Source organism: Schistocerca piceifrons, chromosome X (genome assembly GCF_021461385.2).
Source record: "Schistocerca piceifrons isolate TAMUIC-IGC-003096 chromosome X, iqSchPice1.1, whole genome shotgun sequence".
In the NCBI taxonomy this organism is placed as follows: Eukaryota; Metazoa; Arthropoda; class Insecta; order Orthoptera; family Acrididae; genus Schistocerca; species Schistocerca piceifrons.
Window position 1 is genome coordinate 775010989 of NC_060149.1, and position 21872 is coordinate 775032860.

A 21872-nucleotide genomic window follows, 5' to 3' on the forward strand; every position below is an offset into this window, starting at 1 on the left:
CACACACACACACACACACACACACACACGCACGCAACTCTCTCTCAACTTTTTGTTGTGCCTATCTGCAGCTCAGCATCTCCGTTGTATGGTGGGTAGCAACTATCCGTTTCGTAATATTGTTGTTAAAATGTTCCCTATTCAACTATTCAAAATTCTAGCTATAGAAAATAATTCTGTGTGTCTTTGCCGTCTGAACTCAGTTAGTCTGTGCTTCATTCCTGGCCTAACTCTTTCCAGCATGGCCTCTGGTGAGATTACTGCTTGTTTCCTTCTGTCTCCTGGAATAAAGTTTTCGCAGTTACTGTCATGCTTTACATTGTCTCTGGTGCCTAAAGCGTTATTTTCTTGCTTGATGTGCGACGGCCTATGCTGCCCATTATACTTTTCTTAATTCTTTCTGTATTTTTCAGTCTGACACATTTATATTCGTGTTCCCATACATTTCTCTTTGCAATTTCTGCCTACCATTCTTATAAAATGTAGCACATCAATCCTTTCTGTATATTATAGGAAGCTGTACATGTCTTCCTTTGGTTTATTAATCAAATCCTATTGAATATTGTCATTTTACCTCATTTGTAGAGTAGAAATGATTGTTAATGTACGTAAGACTCTATTAAAATGCATTGACTTTTCAATTTCTTCCATACAGAATTCTGTCTACCGAACCATTCAAAAACTTATTTTGGAACCTACGCTCCTTTGATTTTTCTCAATAACTTTACAGAAGTGTGTTTTCAGAATCATTGTATTTTTCAAAACTGTCATCAACTTGATTTGCCAGTGACAGAGCCTCACCATCTAACACAAATTGTGAAAGTTTTATTTTATTTTCATCACTAGTACCACTTGGAAGTCTATCCTTACAACCCTGTTAAAAATCTACAGGCACGGATACCCACCACTATTTAAACCTTTCATTCCTGAATTCCAAGTAAAGGCATCAAATGAATATAGTTTGCAACTCATTCTTGTTACATGTTTAGAAATGATAACACTGTTTATAATTTCTTCTTTACATTAGCCTCCAGTACTGCTATTGTTTTATTTAAAGCTACCATATCTTTCTTTACTTCAGATGAATACATCTCCATCTTGATCATGGCTGTTGCTATGTCTGGCTGATTCACATCTACATCAGTTAAAACATGCTCAGAATTATTTTTAAGCTAGAATGAAGTTTTTATTTCAATGCGGAACATTCAGTTCGCAACTTGTGATATAGTCTATCACTCTCACCCCTAACTTCGCCATTCACCCTTACACATTTGTTTCAGTTTCATTCTTAGCTTGTTTTCAACATCAACTTCACTTGATCTCTGATAAACGTGGATGTGATACAGATGTAGAAACTACCATGTAGTGAAACACATTTTACCAAAAAGATCAGACACATGACAGCCAAGACTGAATCGTTGTATAGTAGGCTTTGCTCCTGCGCATTTTCTAATGCCTTCTACCCACCTTCCACTGGTTTGTTGTCTCGTCCCTTGCTGACTCTTGGCACCCACTAAAGAACTTGATTTGTCCATCACCCTCCATCCACCTGACAACATGGTTCCATTTGTTTGCCCTCCTCTTTCTGCTCCTATTTCTCCAAGTTATATGTATCTCTATATTAATCACTGAGCAAACTTCAGTTTTTGAATGTATCTATTGCTTAATTATTCAAAACATTCTACTTACATTAAAGGATAATTTCCATTCAGTGTAATTAAATATAAAATTTATTGCTAATTACACATATTCCCATTGTTGCAGGTACTTAAGAGATCAGCAGAGTACTTTGGAGGCAATGATACGAAGCAGAGTTTTTGGATTACCAGGACATATTCAGGCTGTGTATGTTCAGAATATATTAAAACTTTTTGCAAGTATTTTTGTGCAGGCAGAACAGAAGAAAGATGTGGAAAGAATATCTAAGGTAATTTTCACCATGTTATTAAAAGCTGCTTTAATCAGAATTTTGTGAAATACACTACTTAAAAAAACAGCCACCTGTGTATCTGTGTGTGTGGACTTGGGTTTGAGGGGAGCAGGGTGTTAAGAATACACCTTATGTAACTAAAAAAACAGCTTAGCTTTGGAATTAAAGAAAATAGCAGCCTGAAAGTGTTGATATTTGCTCATCTGTAAAATTAAAAATCTGCTGCTGGATGACATTCAGTATGGTGTTGCTTCATCCCATGCAATGTAAAATGCTGCGATATTTCTTGGCAGGCCAGTACCAAGGAGTTTGAGACATTACTGCTCAAACTTGTTCCATTGCTTGACAGCAGCTTTTGAGAGGTCCTCCAGTGTGTGACTTGGTGGGGGCTGTATCAATTATTCGCTGCAAGATTCAACTGGTCCCAAGCATGCGTGATTGGTGTTGTTTCAGCAGATACTGCACGCTATTCCATTCAGCTTTTGAGAGGTCATCCAGTGTGTGACCGGGTGGGGGGCTGTATCAGTTATTCACTGCAAGATTCAACTGGCCCCAAGTGTGCGTGATTGGTGTTGTTTCAGCAGATACTGCAGGCTATTCCATTCAGTTGTTGCTTCCCATCTGTTGGAGGAGGGTATTCATAGGGTCGGTGCAGTATGCTAGTGCATTATCGTCTTAAAAGGCGAACCCATTGCCAAAATGTTGACTGTAAGTCTGGACAATAGATCGGGTAATCTTGTCCTGACACTTCACAGTCATCAAATTACCCCTGATAGCTAGGAGAGACATGTAATATCTGTAAATAATACCAGTTCAAAACAAGATTGATCAACTTCCTGTCTGAACCTGCATTTGTGATATGTGCTTTGAACCCTGGATGCCTCCACGCTCGTCGTGATCGTCATAGGGCATCAGACAAATCCTGCACTTGTCAGTGAACAGTACCCAACATTACTGGGCTGTGCTGAAAATTGAAGTTTGCATTTAGCTCCATATACATGTGCCTTTAAATAACAATTTGCTGTGAACAAGAGAGTATTGAGAAAGATATTTTCCATCAAAAATCACAAACAGTGCAAGTCATGAAGGTGGTGTTAAACTTTTTTGAGCAGTTTATAATGAAAATTCTTTGGTAGAAAAGTTTAATTACTAGTCATTAGAAACAAAGTTCTAAAGCACTGATTGTAAAACACTGAAATAAAATTAAGAATATTTAATCAACAAGTTAAGAGAGACTGCTTGAGGTACGATTCCAGCTTTCCCACATTTCTGTAGTGTATGTAGCAGTGTGCCATTTAACATAATCATTTTTTCTACAGGAAGAGCAAATGCCAAACACTGAAATGTGCACAGCACTGAATATTAGACAGTGTGCAAGTTAGTGAAAGGTGTGGAAAGGTTTGTGTCAGCCCTTGATTTATTACTGTACACACCAGTGCTACACACCAGTGTGCCATACCAGTACCTCCAACAACAAAAATGAGAACCGCAGACTTTGAGACGAGGTTCAATAGAACTTTTGCTGTGGGAGAAATTATGTAAAACAAGTGTTGTATGCACACTTTTAAAATTCTCAGAAAACCTTTAAAGTAACACTTTAAGAAGTTTTAAATTTTGAAAGCACACCCTGGGTTACAGTACTGGAAGCTCATTTTTTACAAATCGAGCACCCGTTTGAGTATTCACAGTTGGGAAAGATAGCTTTTATGCTGAAGTGGCTAAAGATAGAGGGAAGAACGGGAAAAGGGGGAGGGGTACTCACAACTCACTACAAATGAAGGAAAGGAGATACATTAAAGAGAACAAAAGGCATGCAATATTGCACAATGCAGAAAGGAAAAACAAGTTGAAGGAATAAAGCAAAGTACTAGAAGAAATGCGTTGCAGTGTAGTGTGAAAGTGAATAATGCTCTGCATAGGTATTTATTCCCTTTTTTGTACTGTATCTTTCTGTATTTGTGGTGGTGCCATTTCTACAGCAGCATGTTTTATTACATACAGTAAGTGCAATGTGTGAATGGAACCCGCTGCAAGTATAGAGTAGGTGGTGCTATGTTTAAGACACTACTTGTATTCCAAATGTGCAGTATTCAAGTTCGTAACCAATTAGATTAGATTAGATTAATACTAGTTCCATGGATCATGAATACGATATTTCGTAATGATGTGGAACGAGTCGAATTTTCCAATACATGACATAATTAGGTTAACTTAACAACATACTTAAGTTAATATAACAACTTTATTTTTTTTGTGTTTTTTAATTTTTTTTATTTTTTTAATATTTTTTTTTTCTTAATTTATATCTAAAAATTCCTCTATGGAGTAGAAGGAGTTGTCATTCAGAAATTCTTTTAATTTCTTCTTAAATACTTGTTGGTTATCTGTCAGAATTTTGATACTATTTGGTAAGTGACCAAAGACTTTAGTGCCAGTATAATTCACCCCTTTCTGTGCCAAAGTTGTCCGCCCCAGTAGCTGAGTGGTCAGCGTGACGGATTGCCGTCCTCTGGGCCCGGGTTCGATTCCCGGCTGGGTCGGAGATTTTCTCCGCTCAGGGACTGGGTGTTGTGTTGTGTTCATCATCATTTCATCCCCATCCGGCATGCAGGTCGCCCAATGTGGCGCCGAATGTAATAAGACCTGCGGTATGGCGGCCGGACCTGCCCCGCGAGGGGCCTCCCGGCCAATGACGCCAAACGCTCATTTCCTTGTGCCAAAGTTAGATTTAATCTTGAATAGTGAAGATCGTCCTGACGCCAAATGCTCATTTCCATGTGCCAAAGTTAGATTTAATCTTGAATAGTGAAGATCGTCCTTTCTCCTAGTATTGTAGTTATGCACACTGCTATTACTTTTGAATTGGGTTTGGTTGTTAATAACAAATTTCATAAGAGAGTATATATACTGAGAAGCTACTGTGAATATCCCTAGATCCTTAAATAAATGTCTGCAGGATGATCTTGGGTGGACTCCAGCTATTATTCTGATTACACGCTTCTGTGCAATAAATACTTTATTCCTCAGTGATGAATTACCCCAAAATATGATGCCATATGAAAGCAATGAGTGAAAATAGGCGTAGTAAGCTAATTTACTAAGATGTTTATCACCAAAATTTGCAATGACCCTTATTGAATAAGTAGCTGAACTCAAACGTTTCAGCAGATCATCAATGTGTTTCTTCCAATTTAATCTCTCATCAATGGACATACCTAAAAATTTGGAATATTCTACCTTAGCTATATGCTTCTGATTAAGGTCTATATTTATTAATGGCGTCATACCATTCACTGTACGGAACTGTATGTACTGTGTCTTATCAAAATTCAGTGAGAGTCCGTTTACAAGGAACCACTTAGTAATTTTCTGAAAGACAGTATTGACAATTTCATCAGTTAATTCTTGTTTCTCAGGTGTGATTACTATACTTGTATCATCAGCAAAGAGAACTAACTTTGCCTCTTCATGAATATAGAATGGCAAGTCATTAATATATAATAACAACAACAAAGGACCCAAGACTGACCCTTGTGGAACCCCATTCTTGATAGTTTCCCAGTTTGAGGAATGTGCTGATCTTTGCATGTTACGAGAACTACTTATTTCAACTTTCTGCACTCTTCCAGTTAGGTACGAATTAAACCATTTGTGCACTGTCCCACTCATGCCACAATACTTGAGCTTGTCTAGCAGAATTTCATGATTTACACAATCAAAAGCCTTTGAGAGATCACAAAAAATCCCAATGGGAGGTGTTCGGTTATTCAGATCATTCAAAATTTGACTGGTGAAAGCATATATGGCATTTTCTGTTGAAAAACCTTTCTGGAAACCAAACTGACATTTTGTTAGTACTTCATTTTTACAGATATGTGAAGCTACTCTTGAATACATTACTTTCTCAAAAATTTTGGATAAAGCTGTTAGAAGGGAGATTGGACGGTAATTGTTGACATCAGATCTATCCCCCTTTTTATGCAAAGGTATAACAATAGCATATTTCAGTCTATCAGGGAAAATGCCCTGTTCCAGAGAGCTATTAAACAGGTGGCTGAGAATCTTACTTATCTGTTGAGAACAAGCTTTTAGTATTTTGCTGGAAATGCCATCAATTCCATGTGAGTTTTTGCTTTTAAGCAAGTTTATTATTTTTCTAATTTCAGAGGGAGAAGTGGGTGAGATTTCAATTGTATCAAATTGCATAGGTATGGCCTCTTCCATTAACAGCCTAGCATCTTCTAATGAACACCTGGATCCTACTATATCCACAACATTTAGAAAATGATTATTAAAAATATTTTCAACTTCTGACTTTTTGTTCGTAAAGCTTTCATTCAATTTGATGGTAATACTGTCTTCCTCTGCTCTTGGTTGACCTGTTTCTCTTTTAATAATATTCCAAATTGTTTTAATTTTATTATCAGAGTTGCTGATTTCAGACATGATACACATACTCCTGGATTTTTTAATAACTTTTCTTAATATAACACAGTAGTTTTTATAATTTTTGATAGTTTCTGGGTCACTACTCTTTCATGCTGTTAGATACATTTCCCTTTTCCGGTTACAAGATATTTTTATACCCTTAGTAAGCCATGGTTTGTTACAAGGTTTCTTACGAGTATATTTAACTATTTTCTTGGGGAAGCAGTTTTCAAATGCATTTACAAAATGTCATGAAATAAATTATATTTTAAATTGGCATCAGGTTCATGGTACACCTCATCCCAGTCTAACTGCTGTAGGCTTTCCCTGAAATTTGCAATTGTTAAATCGTTGACTGAATGTACTACTTTGGAGGACTGTTTAGTATTGCTGAATGGAGCTATGTCATATATTGTAACTAGCTGTGCACCATGATCAGAAAGACCATTCTCAACAGGCTGAGCATTTATCTGGTTAAACTTATCTTGGTCTATAAAGAAGTTATCTATCAGTGAGCTGCTATCCTTTACCACCCGAGTAGGAAAATCAATAATGGGTGTCAAATTGAAAGAACCGAGTAATACTTCAAGGTCATTTTTCCTATTACCCTCTTTCAGAGAATCTACATTGAAGTCCCCACAAATACTAATTTGCTTCCCCCTGTCTGACAGATAGTACAACAAGGAGTCCAAATTTTTCAGAAATAGATGAAAATTTCCTGATGGGGACCTATATACAGTTACAATTATAAATGTGCCTTTATTTAATTTAAGCTCACAGGCACATGCTTCTATATGTTTCTCTACACAAAACCTTTTTGTTTCTATACTTTTTGCACAATGATAACTTTTGCCATATATGGCAACTCCTCCTTTCTCCATATTTTCTCTCATTACATGTGCAGAGAGCTTATAACCACTTACATTTACCTTATCCATATCAGTAACAATGTGATGCTCAGACAGGCATAGTATATCTATTTCATTCTCAGCTTCTAAATCTTCTAAACAAACCAGAAGCTCATCTACTTTATTCTTTAAACTCCCAATATTGTGATGAAATATCCTGATGTAGATGGTCTTCAGTTCAATCAAGCATGTGCCAAGTTGGTTCCTAAATAAGGATATTACTACTTACTCCAATTTTTGTGCAGTATTGAGACAGTAGCATTACATCGAGGAGAACACTTAGGTTAAAGTTCCGATCCAGATACTCAGATTTAGGTTCTCCATGCTTTCCCTAAATTGTTAAGGCAAATGCTAGACTGTCCCTTTGAAAAGGGCATGGCCAAATTCTCTTCCCAATCTGTGAGTGTGCTGCGTCTCTAATGTCCTTGTCATCAGTGGGACAATAAAACCTAATCTTCCTTCCTTATCTAACTAAGCAATAGTTCCATTTTTGTGACCTTTGTCAGTATGGTGTCAAAAATATTTTACACAAGTTTCTGTTTTGTATAATGTCATTCCATGTAGTGAATTATATTTGTAGTAGGTTAATGTTATCCTTTGTCTATTTTATAATATTTGTGATTGTATATATCAGATTATGCTTGTTAATTGGTGTGTACAAGTTTGGGGGGGGGGGGGGGGGGTCATTGTGGTGTTAAATTCTTTGTTGTAACTACATACATTAAGTAGCATTGTGTGTGCAGAGCTTGCATTTGAATGCTTTTTGATGTGGATATGGATGGTTTTATTCTTGGTGTATGACTATTATAGGTTTATCAATATTTTGTTCATTTTTATGTTTAATAAAGTTTATTTGTCTTCAAACAAATTACAGGAATATAATCTGGTGATACATTAGACAACCACTGATATTTTGACTCTTGTTTACTATGGGGGTGGTGGGGGTGGGATGTCTTTGTGCATATACCAAATTATGGATCTGGCTTGACAGTAGACCTGCCTGGTGGAGAATGGTGGGTCAAGGATGAGTCAGAAGTCACTTGGACGCTTTATAACCCCTTTGTTACACCCCGTACAACTCAGCCCTGCATCAGTTGGTGATGGAAGGCAGGCCACGATGCACGGACCCTGTCAGTGACGCATTGCATAGCCATTGGTTCCAGCCGTGGCCGAGCAACATCGGCACTTACTGTACGTGGTAGCTGATATGACCCACTGCGTGCGGGACACTGAGTCCTAGAGTCCTGTCCAGTCATTCCAATTGACTGTCTCAGACATCCAGGGAGCAAACCTCAGACCAGTTGGCTGGCTGGCAATGACTGAAACTGGTGTGTGCCCCAGTTGGCTAGGAGGGTTCTCAATTTCACCCTCAGCCCATCAGGAGGCGACTGGGCCCCCTTGGCAGCAGATTCTGTCAGGATGTCAGCAGTACGGCAGCAACTTTGTGGCAGAGGTTGTTACTGTGACTATTGAGGACTTGATGACTCGCCACCTCGACAGTTGCCCAGCCTGGCCAGACAGGTTTCTTGCACTGTTGTGGTTGTAGAAGTCACATATGGTGCGTGCCAAACTTTCCGTGGTTATGGTAACCATTCAGGTCTGATCAGCAGGTGGATCACAACACCCAGTGAGTGCCATAGTGCAATGGTGGGTAAGCATATTGCTGTAAGTGATCCACTTTACAGCATCAATTCTATCTGCCTAGGTTCATGTTGTTGCAGTAGATGTTTTGTTTCAGGAAGCAAAAAAATGTGGTTCTGAGACTGGAAATTTTATTAATATTCCTCTTGTAAATGTGTTGCTCATTCTAAAATGTTATGACTATTCATGCACTGAAGTTCCTTTCTGCTGTAAATAACTTGTCAGAGACTTAGTTTCTTCTGTGCATGTTAAATGATTATTTTCTTCTGTTTACAGGTTTGCAAAATGATTGCCAGTAATCTCCCCCAGTTTGTTTCCAGTGCAGATTTGGAAGTTCAAGAACGCTCCAGCTCAGCTCTACAGTTGGTGCTTTACATAGAGAAGCTTGTGAACAAAGGAGATTTAGACATAGCTGGTGAAGTAGCAGCTTTATTTATTGGAGAACTAAACCCTGTTGCACCAAAGGCTCAGAGAAAAGTTCAAGTACCAGACGGGTATGAAAATTTATTCTCTCTCTCTCTCTCTCTCTCTCTCTCTCTCTCTCTCTCTCTCTCTCTCTCACACACACACACACACACACACACACACACACACACACACAATATGCCTTTGTTGTAGGATCTGTCACTGGAACTTCATGCGCATCTCCATAATGTTCTTGCACTCAGTAAAGTAACGTGACAAAATGTACTGTTCTTCTTTGGGTCTTCTCCATCTCTACCATTAACCTTACCAGACAATGGTTCCAGCCTTCTGGTATTGAGATCTGGCAAATATACAGAGGGCCGAGCGGAGACTCCTCTGCACGAAGTCGGGATAGCAGTTGGTTATCTGTGAAGTGTGTCTGACACTAGTAAAACATTGTCAAAGTTCATTTATTTATTAACCTTGTTTACAGTCATCTTGTTCCACACCGACCTTGTAGCCGATGCCTCATTCAGTTGCGTGTTGAATTCCCGCTGACAGATGCCAAGTCAGCTCATCGTCTGTAGACCCGAGCTAAGAGTGAATGATCTCGCACCACGGTGCGCTGCTGCCGTGTCTATGGTCCAGCACGAAGGGTCTCGTACTAGCTGCTGGAGCGTGGTCAATCCCACTCTGATTTCTGTGTTGGCACCGAGCGAGGTGGCGCAGTGGCTAGCACACTGGACTCTCATTCGGGAGGACGACGGTTCAATCCCGCATCCAGCCATCCTGATTTTGGTTTTCCGTGATTTCCCTAAATCGCTCCAGGCAAATTCCGGGATGGTTCCTTTGAAAGGGCACGGCCGACTTCCTTCCCCTTCCTTCCCTAATCCGATGAGACCGATGACCTCACTGTCTGGTCTCCTCCCCCAAAACCGACCAACCAAATCTGTGTTGGTCCTCGACGACCCATCTGCAATGTGGTATTGGTGGAAGTCGTGTGGTCAGTCGATCTACCAGCCAGGTAGATTTCACCATTCGGAGGTGCCTAGATGTTGAACAGAAATGTGGACCCCACAAGCCCCTGCTGCCAAGTTCGGTGCTGAAGTTCAGTGCTGTCAGCACTCCATGATGTTTTGTTGTCATAAGGCAGTCAGCTTCTCCATCAGCAATGGGAGGCAGCAAACAGTATAAAGTTCATCAGGCGAAGACCTTCATCTCAGGTACATCTTTGGCTGGTTTGTAGACTGTTCTGGAGTATCAAGGGCATAGATTCACCACAGTATCGTAATTGTGGAATCGAGTGCTATTACTGTGAATGCCATCAGTCCCTATGATCAAGTCTTGAGAGTTCGAGAGCTCAAGTATTTAAAGCAAGCTAACGCGAGGCTGTGACACGATGCTCGGTTCATAGTCACCACATGTGTCGTCTTTATTCTGCTACATTTGCAGAACAGGCTCTTAACTGCTGTGTAGATTCTCTGATACTGGTTCTTATGAAATAGGTACAGTTTCTTTCAATACCCCTTACGAGCTAATGAATATGCATGGTGCATTTGCATTGGTTTTCTGACCCATGCTATTTTCTGTTGAGCTCTCTCTCTCTCTCTCTCTCTCTCTCTCTCTCTCTCTGTGTGTGTGTGTGTGTGTGTGTGTGTGTGTGTGTGTGTGTGTGTGTGTTAAAACTCGCTGAGGCCTGACCAACTTGTGACATACTGCTTATTCCCTAGTTCTGTCTCTGCCTCTGGTGTGACTACACTTTGCTTGTAACAAGGTGAATGAGTTTTAATAAAATTTTCTAATTTTTTAACCCCTTACTATTCTGTACTGTAAAAACTTTGAAAACCTGCTGCAGAGCATGGAGCTGTATCTTGGCCACTAGGTGGAGCTGGTACATCTGCAAGCAATTGTGTAGCGAGCTGCAGTGCCCCACACCATTCCATCAGCAAATTAGAGCTCATGGCCACCCTTTAAGTTCCACCACACAGCGACACAGTATATCTCAGATTTTCTCTCTCTCCCTTTGGACTTAATCTGTAGTGACATGTCCACTTGTCTATTTCTCATTGTTCGTACTCATCAATCCTCTGTTGGCGAGCCCAGGCCAGTTGGCCCAGCCACAGTGGATTTCTGTCAAGTCATTCCTGACTTTTGATTAACTCTGTCCAAATAAGACTGATGAACAACACTAAAGAATCTGTTTAATGAGTGTTTTGCAAGCCAGTTCTTTTCGTGTGCGAATTGTGTTTCCTTAGGCTTCTTGCAGTTAATTCCAGTCTGGGATCCACTTTTGCTAAAATTGGTTTTATGTTGCTTTTGCCCTTCAGGTCACTTGAGATGCATAATGCGTACTTGTAGATACTTTATAGCTGTTAACATTTCTAGTGATTTAGCTCCACTAGTATAATCAAACAGTAATGGATCATTTGGCCTATTTCTGTGCAATACATTACCTTTTTTTTAGATTTAGAATCAACTGCTAGTCCCAGCACCAAGCATTGATTCCCTGCAGGCTTCTTGTCTTTTGCTACAGTGTTCTGGCTTTGCATCTTTCATTTGTACAAAAGTATCATCGTCACAGAGCTTCTGACATTCTCCAGCTGATTATACAGGGTGATTATAATTACAGTTAAACTTTCAAACTGCTGTAGAAATAACACCACTGGTCATAATGATGTCAAATTTCAACGGAATATTATCGGAGAAGGGGGGAAAACATATGGCAGAAGAAAAATAAACAGTTACAAAATGTAGCAATAGCTGGCATTGTAAGCATCATAATTTGATGACAAATGAATCATACAGCAATGCCTAAAGTGTATGTTTGATGTTAAACAAACTGCACTACTCAGTGTGCGTGGGTGTACAGATGTGATGCTGTGAGTTATCTATGCCCATCCACCACAACAAGGTCATATCACATCAGATGAGAAAAATCAGTTTTTAATTGTCCTGAGGCCAAAAACTGCATAAAAAGCGTCATCAATCAAAATCAAATTGGATTATAAATTTCCATGTGACTGGCAGAAAACAAGTTCAGTATGCTGTCCGCCATTTCATGCAACAAGTTGAAATCAAGAAACAGCATTTTCCACAACTGATCGAAGTGTTTCCAGGGTTATGTTCAGACTGTGTTGCACAATGCATTCCGCCAATGCAGCTAAGTTTTCAATTGGAACACATCTTTCAGATAGCCTCACAGCCAGAAGTCACACGGATTAAAATAAAGTGATTGGGACGGCCAGGCTGTAGGGAACTGGCAGCTGATAATTTTCTGGCTTCAGCAGCTGCTTAACTGGATTTACAATGTGCAGAGGTGCGCCACCTTGCTTGAAAATGATCCCACCCTCACATACACACTGTTGGACAGCTGGAATGACGTGGTTGCGCAAAAGACACTCATAGCGCTTACCAATGACGGTACAGGTAAGAGAACCGGAAGTACCTGTCTCTTCGAAAAAAATGTGGCCCTATGATAAATGATGCCGTAAACCTGCACCACACTGTGACCTTTTCAGGATGAAGTGTTACTGGTTGATTTGCGTGTGGATTTTCTGTTACCATATTTGACAATTCTGTGTGTTCACGTATCCTGTCAGATGCAAGTGGGCTTCGTCTGTCCACAAAATCTTCCACGACCAATCATTGTCCACTTCCATGCAAGCAAGAAATTCTAAATCAAAGGCCTCTCTTGCTGGCAGGTCAACAAGAAGCTACTCGTGCACATGGGTAATTTAGAATGGATAGCAAATAAGGATGTTTTGTAGGATTTTATGCACCATGCTCATGGGTATGTCCAGTGTTCGGACAATTCTCCATGCACTACACGTTTGCACACCACCACTCATTTCCTCCTGCATTGCTGTGGCCACTGCTTCCACTGACGTCAATTCAGTTCATTTCCTTCCTCTACCAGGTTACACACCAAAAGAACCCATCTTTCCGAATTTCTGAATCATTTTCTCCAAACGCACAACGGTCATCTGACCAATGCCTTTTTTCAACCCTTCAGTGTCCGGAACTTCTGCAGGGCGACATGTGCACAGTCTTCATTCTTGTAATACAGCTTTACAAGCAGAGCACGATCCTGTATTGAGACAGTCATGGCGAACTTTGCAGACGCAAAAGGAGGAAAAGCAGTGTACCCGGCGTGTTTATACCAGCTTAAATGGGTCATGCGCATGATCGGTGTTTCCATTTACGTTTTCTGACACATACAGCACCGTTTATAGATCAATTTTCACACCTCTTTTTTTTTTTTTTTTTTTCCCCCTCCCTGCCATACGGTTTCCCCCTTCTCTGATAATATTTCGTTGCAATTTGACGTCATTCTGACCAGTGGTGTTATTTCTACAGTGTTTTGGAAGTTTAACTTTAATTATAATCACCCTGTATATACAAATTGTTTATAAATTGGTGTCCATAAATGTAGGGATGTGTTCCTGACATCAGAACTTTTGGAAAAGTCCTGATGAACAGGTGTCCGAAGAAAATACTTCATTAGTGATTTTCAAAATGAATTCCATATAGTGACCTCTAATTGTGCCACACACGCCAGACTTGCATTTTACACATTCTTCTTTGTAGCTGTTCTTGGCATTTGTATTTCATTTATGTGACTGTCTTTTGTTCAGCACCAATGTGTGTAGTCATTTCAATGGTACCTATTTCTTCTCACAACATATTACAGGGCAAACTTTCTTCTGGTTTCTCAGAAATGAGATGCTGCCTTTATTTGATAGTGTAATTTTAGGCATCAGCCAAAAGATGTGGTCTATCCACAGTTATGAGCCCCTGCACTTTACTCTTGAACATGTCTGTATCTCAGTTAACCAATTTCTGAATCAATGCATTGATCAAGGTAATTCATTTCATGGACTGCCCAATCACTAGATTTGAATTCAGTGGATTTTTACTTGTTGGGTCATTTAATATCCTCGATGTATGCAACTTCTGCAGTTAATATTGATTTTGTGAGGGAGAATATCCATAATGGATTTGACCAAATACAACATACTCCAGGAATTTTCAGCAAAGTGGATCAAAGTGTTGGACACAGGCTCAGAGTACACATCAAAGCAGGATGACGTCATTTCAAGAAATTTTTGAAAATGTATGTTGTTAAATATAGCAGATGGAACATTAGTGATAAGCCTATGTAACTCCTTAAGAAAGGATTTATCAGATGCGTGCACATGTGGACTTTCATTATAAACATCCTGTACATCATGAATGGTAATGCCTTATAACACACCCCTAGAGTACTGTTGAAGTTACATTAACACATTTCAGATGGAACCCGAGTTTACTTATATTTCACACACCATCTGTTATGGATGAATCACGAGATAACTCTTGTTTTCTAAACACTGTCTGAGATGTCATCTGTTGCTATATATGTTAACTACTTTGTCTATTTAGGTGTTCACACCAGTAGTCGATGTATCAAAGTTATTTGCATTCGTGTCCTTTTCGCTTATTTAGCATCTTGATTGTATTTTGTTATTCCAAATAGTTACTGTTTGCGTCTTGGAAGTCCCACTTGCCTTTAGAGATGTCCCTATTCAGAAAATAGAAGCAAATGAATGAATCTGAAATATATCCAGGGTTTATGACAATGATTATTCAGATGTTCCTAGTGAGAATGAATATCTGGATGATTGTGTGAATGAATATCTGGATGATTGTGTGAATGAATGTTTTTATAGTTTTGATGATGATTCCAATGTCAGTGACATCATTAGACCTGTAAAGAAGTGTGAGGTGGCAGTATTTTCAAGTGACTTTGACAATAATGATGGTGAATGATACTCTGTGTGGGCACTGGCTATGCCGCATTCCTGTCACTCGAGGCAAAGAATAAGGGTGGGGGCCACCTGTTAGGTCTTGCATGTACACCCTTTGAGTCCACAAGTGGCTGATCCTTCACCAGAGACCAAGCTAGCACATGTGGGGAGGGATTTGCTAATAACTAGGAACTCCAATGTTAGGTGTGTTATATAGCCCCCTCAGAGATGTGAAGGAGATCCTGCTTGTGTCTATTGAGGGCACAGGGTGCAGTCATATCTAAGTTGTTGCTTATGATGGCACCAGTGATGGCTTTTGCTTGTGTTCTGATGCCATCCTAAATTCATACCTGTGACTGGAGGAAGTGAAGATAGTGTAGAGTGGGATTAGTGTTCATGATGTCATCATAGTGATGATGGTTACTGAAGTTAATAAAGCTATCAATATGGCAAGAGGAGTTTTTATATTGAAACGAGCCGATAAGCAGTTGTTAGCACCCTACTTAGACAATGAACAGACACAATTTAGTTCCAATATGATGATCATAAAGGAATTCTGTACAATGTTTAAATTGCTTGTAAATTAAATTCTAGAGAAGTAGGTACTGAATAAGTGGGTTAATGATGAAAAAGAGCCACTATAATTTAATAAGAAAATTAAAAAAATAGTGAGGAAGCAGAGATTGTTGCACTCTCAATTCAGAAAAGACGCGGAAATGCCAACAGATCATAAATATGTGCATCTATAAAAAGATAAATACCAAAGCATACAATGCAACCACCAGCTTAGCGAAAGAGCTTGTCTGGAACCTGAGAAAATTCTGGTCCTGTGCAAAATCAGTAAATCGGTGGAAGGCTTCTATACAGTCAAGAAATACTGAAGTTTTAAATTTCATGTTTAAAAATTCATACATCCAGCAGAATTGTACAGACATACCATTGTCTGACCATCACACAAACTTAAGTATGGATGATGTAGTAATAAGCACCTCTCGAGCTGAGAAGCAAATGAAAGAGTTCTAGCAGTAGTGGACACCAAAAGATCCTGAGGAAGATCCCAGCAGAGGGGTCGAAACGTCGAACATTTTAGAAGAAACATGACACAGCCTAATAACCCAGAAGATTTTAACTTCAGTGACAACAGCCACGAAAGCGTGCAGACTTACTTAAAACAAATAGTTTGCCAAGTCCGATTGGAATCCCATTTCAATTTTGCAGAGTACTCTTCAGCATTGGCCCCTTACTTAGCCTGCATTTATCACAAATTTCTCGCCCAATACGAAGTCTCAAGTGATTGGAATAAGTTGCAGGTGACTTTTGTATATAAGAAGGGTAAATGAACAGACCTGCAAAATTAGAGACCAGTGTGCTTAATATTGGTTGGCTGCAGTCTTATTGAGCATGTTCCAAGTTAAAAAATAATAAATTTCCTTGAGACATAAATGGGCATGGATTTAGAAAGCATCACTCATGCAGAATTCTGCTTCTCCTTTCCATGTGCAATATCCTGTGAACCGTGCTTGAGCATTTGGAATAGGTTGCCATATATGTAAGTGACTTGAAGACTTCTTTAGTAGGCCCTAGAGGGTGAGTGTTTGCCAGAGACATGGTTATATCGAGAAATGCCCCAGAGAACTGTGATAAGACTGCTCTTGATCTCTGTATACGTAAACAGTCTGATGGATAGGATGACCGGCAATCTGCAGCTGTTTGTTGATGGCAATGTAGTTTACAGGAAACTGTCATCATTGAGTGACTGTAAGGGGATACAGGGTGCCTTGGATAGTATTTCTATTTGGTGTGATGAATGGCAGCTTGCTCTAAATGAGGAAGAAGGTACATGTATGTAGATTAGCAGCAAAAACAATTCTGTAATGTTCAAATTCAGTATTGGTTGTTTGCTGCTTGTCACACGCAGTCATGTGATTAAATATCTAGGCATAATGTTGCAAAGTGATAGGAGATGGAATGAGCACATGTGTGCTGAATAGCAGCTAGCTCTAAATGAAAAATGTAAGTAAGTGCAGATGAGTAGGGAAAACAATCCAGTAATGTTTGAATTCACAGTTAGTAATGTACTACTTGACATAGTCACGTCGATTAAATATACAGGGTGATTCAAAAAGAATACCACAACTTTAGGAATTTAAAACTCTGCAACGACAAAAGGCAGAGCTAAGCACTATCTGTCGGCGAATTAAGGGAGCTATAAAGTTTCATTTAGTTGCACATTTGTTCGCTTGAGGCGCTGTTGACTAGGCGTCAGCGTCAGTTGATGCTAAGATGGCGACCGCTCAACAGAAAGCTTTTTGTGTTATTGAGTATGGCAGAAGTGAATCGACGACAGTTGTTCAGCGTGCATTTCGAACGAAGTATGGTGTTAAACCTCCTGATAGGTGGTGTATTAAATGTTGGTATAAACAGTTTACAGAGAATGGGTGTTTGTGCAAAAGGAAAAGTTCTGGACGGCCGAGAACGAGTGATGAAAATGTAGCACGCATCCAGCAAGCATTTGTTCGCAGCCCAGGAAAATCGACTCGCAGAGCTAGCAGAGAGCTGCAAATTCCACAATCAACTGTATGGAGAGTCCTACGAAAAAGGTTAGTTATGAAACCTGAACGTCAACTACCCGAGGCGATGGATCGGCCACCAGGCAGCCCGTGACAGAGCACTTCATCACTGGCCTCCAAGAATCCCTGATCTTACCCCCTGCGATTTTTTCTTATGGGGGTATGTTAAGGATATGGTGTTTCGGCCAACTCTCCCAGCCACCATTGATGATTTGAAACAAGAAATAACAGCAGCTATCCAAACTGTTACGCCTGATATGCTACAGAGAGTGTGGAACGAGTTGGAGTATCGGGTTGATATTGCTCGAGTGTCTGGAGGGGGCCATATTGAACATCTCTGAACTTGTTTTTGAGTGAAAAAACCTTTTTAAATAATCTTTGTAATGATGTATAACAGAAGGTTATATTATATTTCTTTCATTAAATACATATTTTTAAAGTTGTGGTATTCTTTTTGAATCACCCTGTATAATTTGCAGAATGATATGAAATGGAAAAAGCATGTAACGTTTGTAGTAGAGAAGGCAAATGGTTGAATTTGGTTTATTGGGAGAATTTTAGAAAAGTTTGGGTCATCTGAAAACAAGACTGCATGTAGAACACTAGTGCAACCCGGACTTCAATATTGCTTTAGTATTTGGGATCCCCACCAGTTCGGATTAAGGAAAGAAACTGAAGCAGTTCAGAGGCAGGTTGCTAGATTTGTTACCAGTAGATTCAATCAATACAAAAGTATTACGGACATGCTTGGTGAACTCATATGGGAATTCCTGGAGGAAAGTCACTCTTCTTTTTGTGGAACACCATTGAGAAAATTTAGAGAACCAGCATTTGCAGCTGACTGCAGAATAATGCTGCTGCTGCCAATGTACATTTTGTGTAAGGACATCAAAGATAAGAGAAAGTAGGGCTTGTATAGAGGCACATAGATGGTCGTTTTACTCTCGCTATATTTGAAAGTGGAACAGGAAAGAAAATGGCTAGTAGTGGCACAAGGTACTGTCCACCACGCACCATACAGTGACTTGCTAAGTGTGTATACAGATGTGGAAGTAGATCTTCTTATGCTTTCTTTGTGGAAAATTGACCCTAGTCTCAACAGACCAAGCTTTATGGTAGCTCAGGCAAGCGATGCCTAATATCTGTTGCTAAGGCATAAGGCGACAAGCACGCTGCGAGTAGACTTATCTGTCTTCTGCTTAGTTATATTCAAACGCTTTATTGTCTGACATTCATCCTCAGCCAAGGACAAATTACCCAGATAATGTTCTTTGGAAAGCACAGGAATATTAGGATTTCCATGGGATTCCAGAAGTATCACAGCTATTGCCAGAGTTGGCCCAACATCACTGCAGCCCCGGTGGTCAACTATTGCAAATGAAACCACTAGCTGTTTTTGGACAGTGATCAGTTTCTCTTTTGTCCACACACACACACACACACACACACACACACACACACACACACAATAAGTCCCTGTCTATTTTCCTTTATGCAGAACTGTATAACAACAAGACTGACTGAAATTATGATTAAATGGACACCCTAGCTGCAAAGAGGCGTTGATATACTTCATAGGGGACGTGTTGAAAATGTGTGCCCCGACTGGGACTCGAACCTGGGATCTCCTGCTTAGATGGCATATGCTTTATCCATCTGAGCTCATCAACAACTGTTTAGCAAATGTTGCTGTGTATGGGCCTCCATAGCAGGTGCCTAGTTCGTGCACCCATGCTGACTGCTGTTCATCAGCAACAAAGGCTGGCATTTGCACCCCAGTACTGCAACTGGTCATCCACTTAATAGCAACATGTGGCCTTTCCAGATGAATCATGTTTTATGCTCCATCGGACAGATGGCCTTTGATGGTCAAGGCCGGACATGGCGGTATGGGCTGGGAAATGTTTTCATGGCATTCCCTGGGTGATCTCGTCATTCTGGAAGGCACAAAAGATCAACACAAGTATGCATTTATGCTTGGGAACTGTGTCTGGCCTATATGTAGTTTGTTTTTTTCTCAGCATGATACCATCTCCTGGCATGTCAATGCAATGTATCAACCAGCTTGCTATGTATGTGCGTGGTTCAAAGAACACCAGGATTAGTTCACTTTACTCCCCTGGCTACCAGACACCCTGGATTTCAACTCAATCAAGAATCTGTGGGAATCTTCAACCAAGAAACCTAGCACAGCTGCCCACAGCACTATAGCCTGCATGGCTCCACATCCCTGTCTGTACCTTCTCTCTTTTTTTTTGCAAGTCTCACAGTGGTCCACGCTGCAAGAGGCTCGAGCGTTTGACAGGCAGTTATATTTATTTTACTGGGCAGTGTATTTTAATAGTAGCCTTCTACTGGTCTACACAGCAATTGTTTATGAATGTCACTGCTACCAAGGTAGGGTGGAAGAACAGTCTATCCTCCAGCAGGCTCACAGCTTACTCAACTGCACACATTATATCGCCATTGTCACCCTCGCGTGCCTACAGTGTTAACAAGCCCAGTTAAATGCTCAAAACACCATACAATACTTTCACTATGTCAAATACCAGTGTGATATTCAATATATGGTTTGTACTGTGTCATCAGAATGACACTTTACATCACTGCCATTACTGCTTTTACTCGACATGCCAGGAAAATTTTGTTTTCCTGCCTTGTTCGCAGAGATTTTCATTTTTCATTTTCCACTATGCATTTTAAGTAGAAATTTATAGAAGGCGCTGTAATGAATTCTGTTGTTGCCATTGAGGGAACACAGTAATTGCTGCATAAGATTAATTTCATTTCTAAATGTATTGTCTGCCTTCTGTTGCACACTGTTGAAATCTTGTATCACATCCAGCTATTCAAATTGCAATTTTGCACAGTTCATTGCTTCTCATTACAGACTTGACCTTGATGCTTGGATCAATGATCCACCATCAGAATCATCGGGAAGTGGTGACGATGAAAATGATGAAGGTTTTGTAAAAGTTACTGATATCTTTGTTAAATCTGATAATTTATCAGAAAGTTATACAAAAGTCATTCGCCCTCAGAAAGAACCGACAGAAGAAGAACTGCAAAAGGTATTTATATTTCTGTTCAGTTTCTATGAATTTAACATATTTAAAATATCTTTGTAAATTGGTCCTTTAACATTACAACTCTGTGCAAAATTGAAAGTATTTCACATTGCTCTCATTTAATTCTGCAGAGGAAAAGTTATTGATAATTTGATTGAAAACCATCTTTACAATTTTGTTTACCAGTAATAAACAGTTGATACATGTAATCATCATTCCTGCATACATATTATTCCTGAAATTAGCAGCTCAAACAGTAAAGTAAAACTGGCAAATTGACACAGCTACAAAATGTAGTATTTCTGTCCAAGATAATTAGAAAATGGTGGACAGTGGTATACTATACAAATATTTTTAAATCAAATAAAAAGGCAAAAAAGTACATACCAGATGTCAGCAGACTGATGGCAATGTAAAAATTTTTGGAACACCAGATTTCAGAACAAGAATTCTTTGTATACTGAAAGAGAGGAAATGTTGGAGGAAACTGTATAATTCAAGGATTAGGCAAGAATAAGGAGTGTACAGAGGAACAGGAGAAGAGGCAAATGACTGTGATGTGCCACCATGAGAGAGAGGTTTCAAAAACTGGTGAATGGCAGAGAGAACTACAGTAAGTATGAGATCAAAAATGAAAGACTGGGGGTATGTGGTAGGTTATACTAAAGTGAACAGTAATGGAAGCAGCAACGAGTGGAAATACTAGCACGAGCAGAAGAAAACGGATGTAAAAAATTATTAGCTGCAGAATTTAGAAGAGGGAAGAAGTGAAAAATGGGCAGTGCGTAGCAACAATGAAGAGAGGTGGTAGGAAGATAAATAAAAACGAAGATAGCATAGCTTGAGCATAGGTGAATGATGTAACCCAAGCACTTACTGTAGAGGAAATTCTACTTGTTTACTGGCAGTGTGTGCACGAAATATATAGTTGCAGAGATGTTTTTGACGGAATATTTTTTGGTGTCTGTAAAAACTGGGTCCATACATCCATGTTTACAAGTCACTTTTCACTTTACCAATTAGAAAAGTTGATCAGTGTGTAGAGGACACTGAGTGGAATGTGAGTAGGATGGAATAGATGATTGTGTCAGAAGTGATTGAGATACATAAATACAGTCAAAAGAAGTCTGTCTTTA

At 39.6% G+C, this 21872-nt stretch overlaps 1 protein-coding gene across 1 annotated transcript in view; it reads left to right on the top strand.

Moving 5' to 3' along the window:
* The window catches only part of LOC124721568 (AP-3 complex subunit delta-1), a 269083-nt gene that overhangs the window by 176095 nt on the left and 71116 nt on the right, over window positions 1-21872 (top strand). The window contains exons 15-17 of the mRNA XM_047246607.1: window positions 1765-1927; window positions 9184-9401; window positions 20559-20739. Of these exons, the coding sequence (XP_047102563.1) occupies window positions 1765-1927; window positions 9184-9401; window positions 20559-20739 (562 nt within the window). The remainder of the gene's footprint in view (window positions 1-1764; window positions 1928-9183; window positions 9402-20558; window positions 20740-21872) is intronic.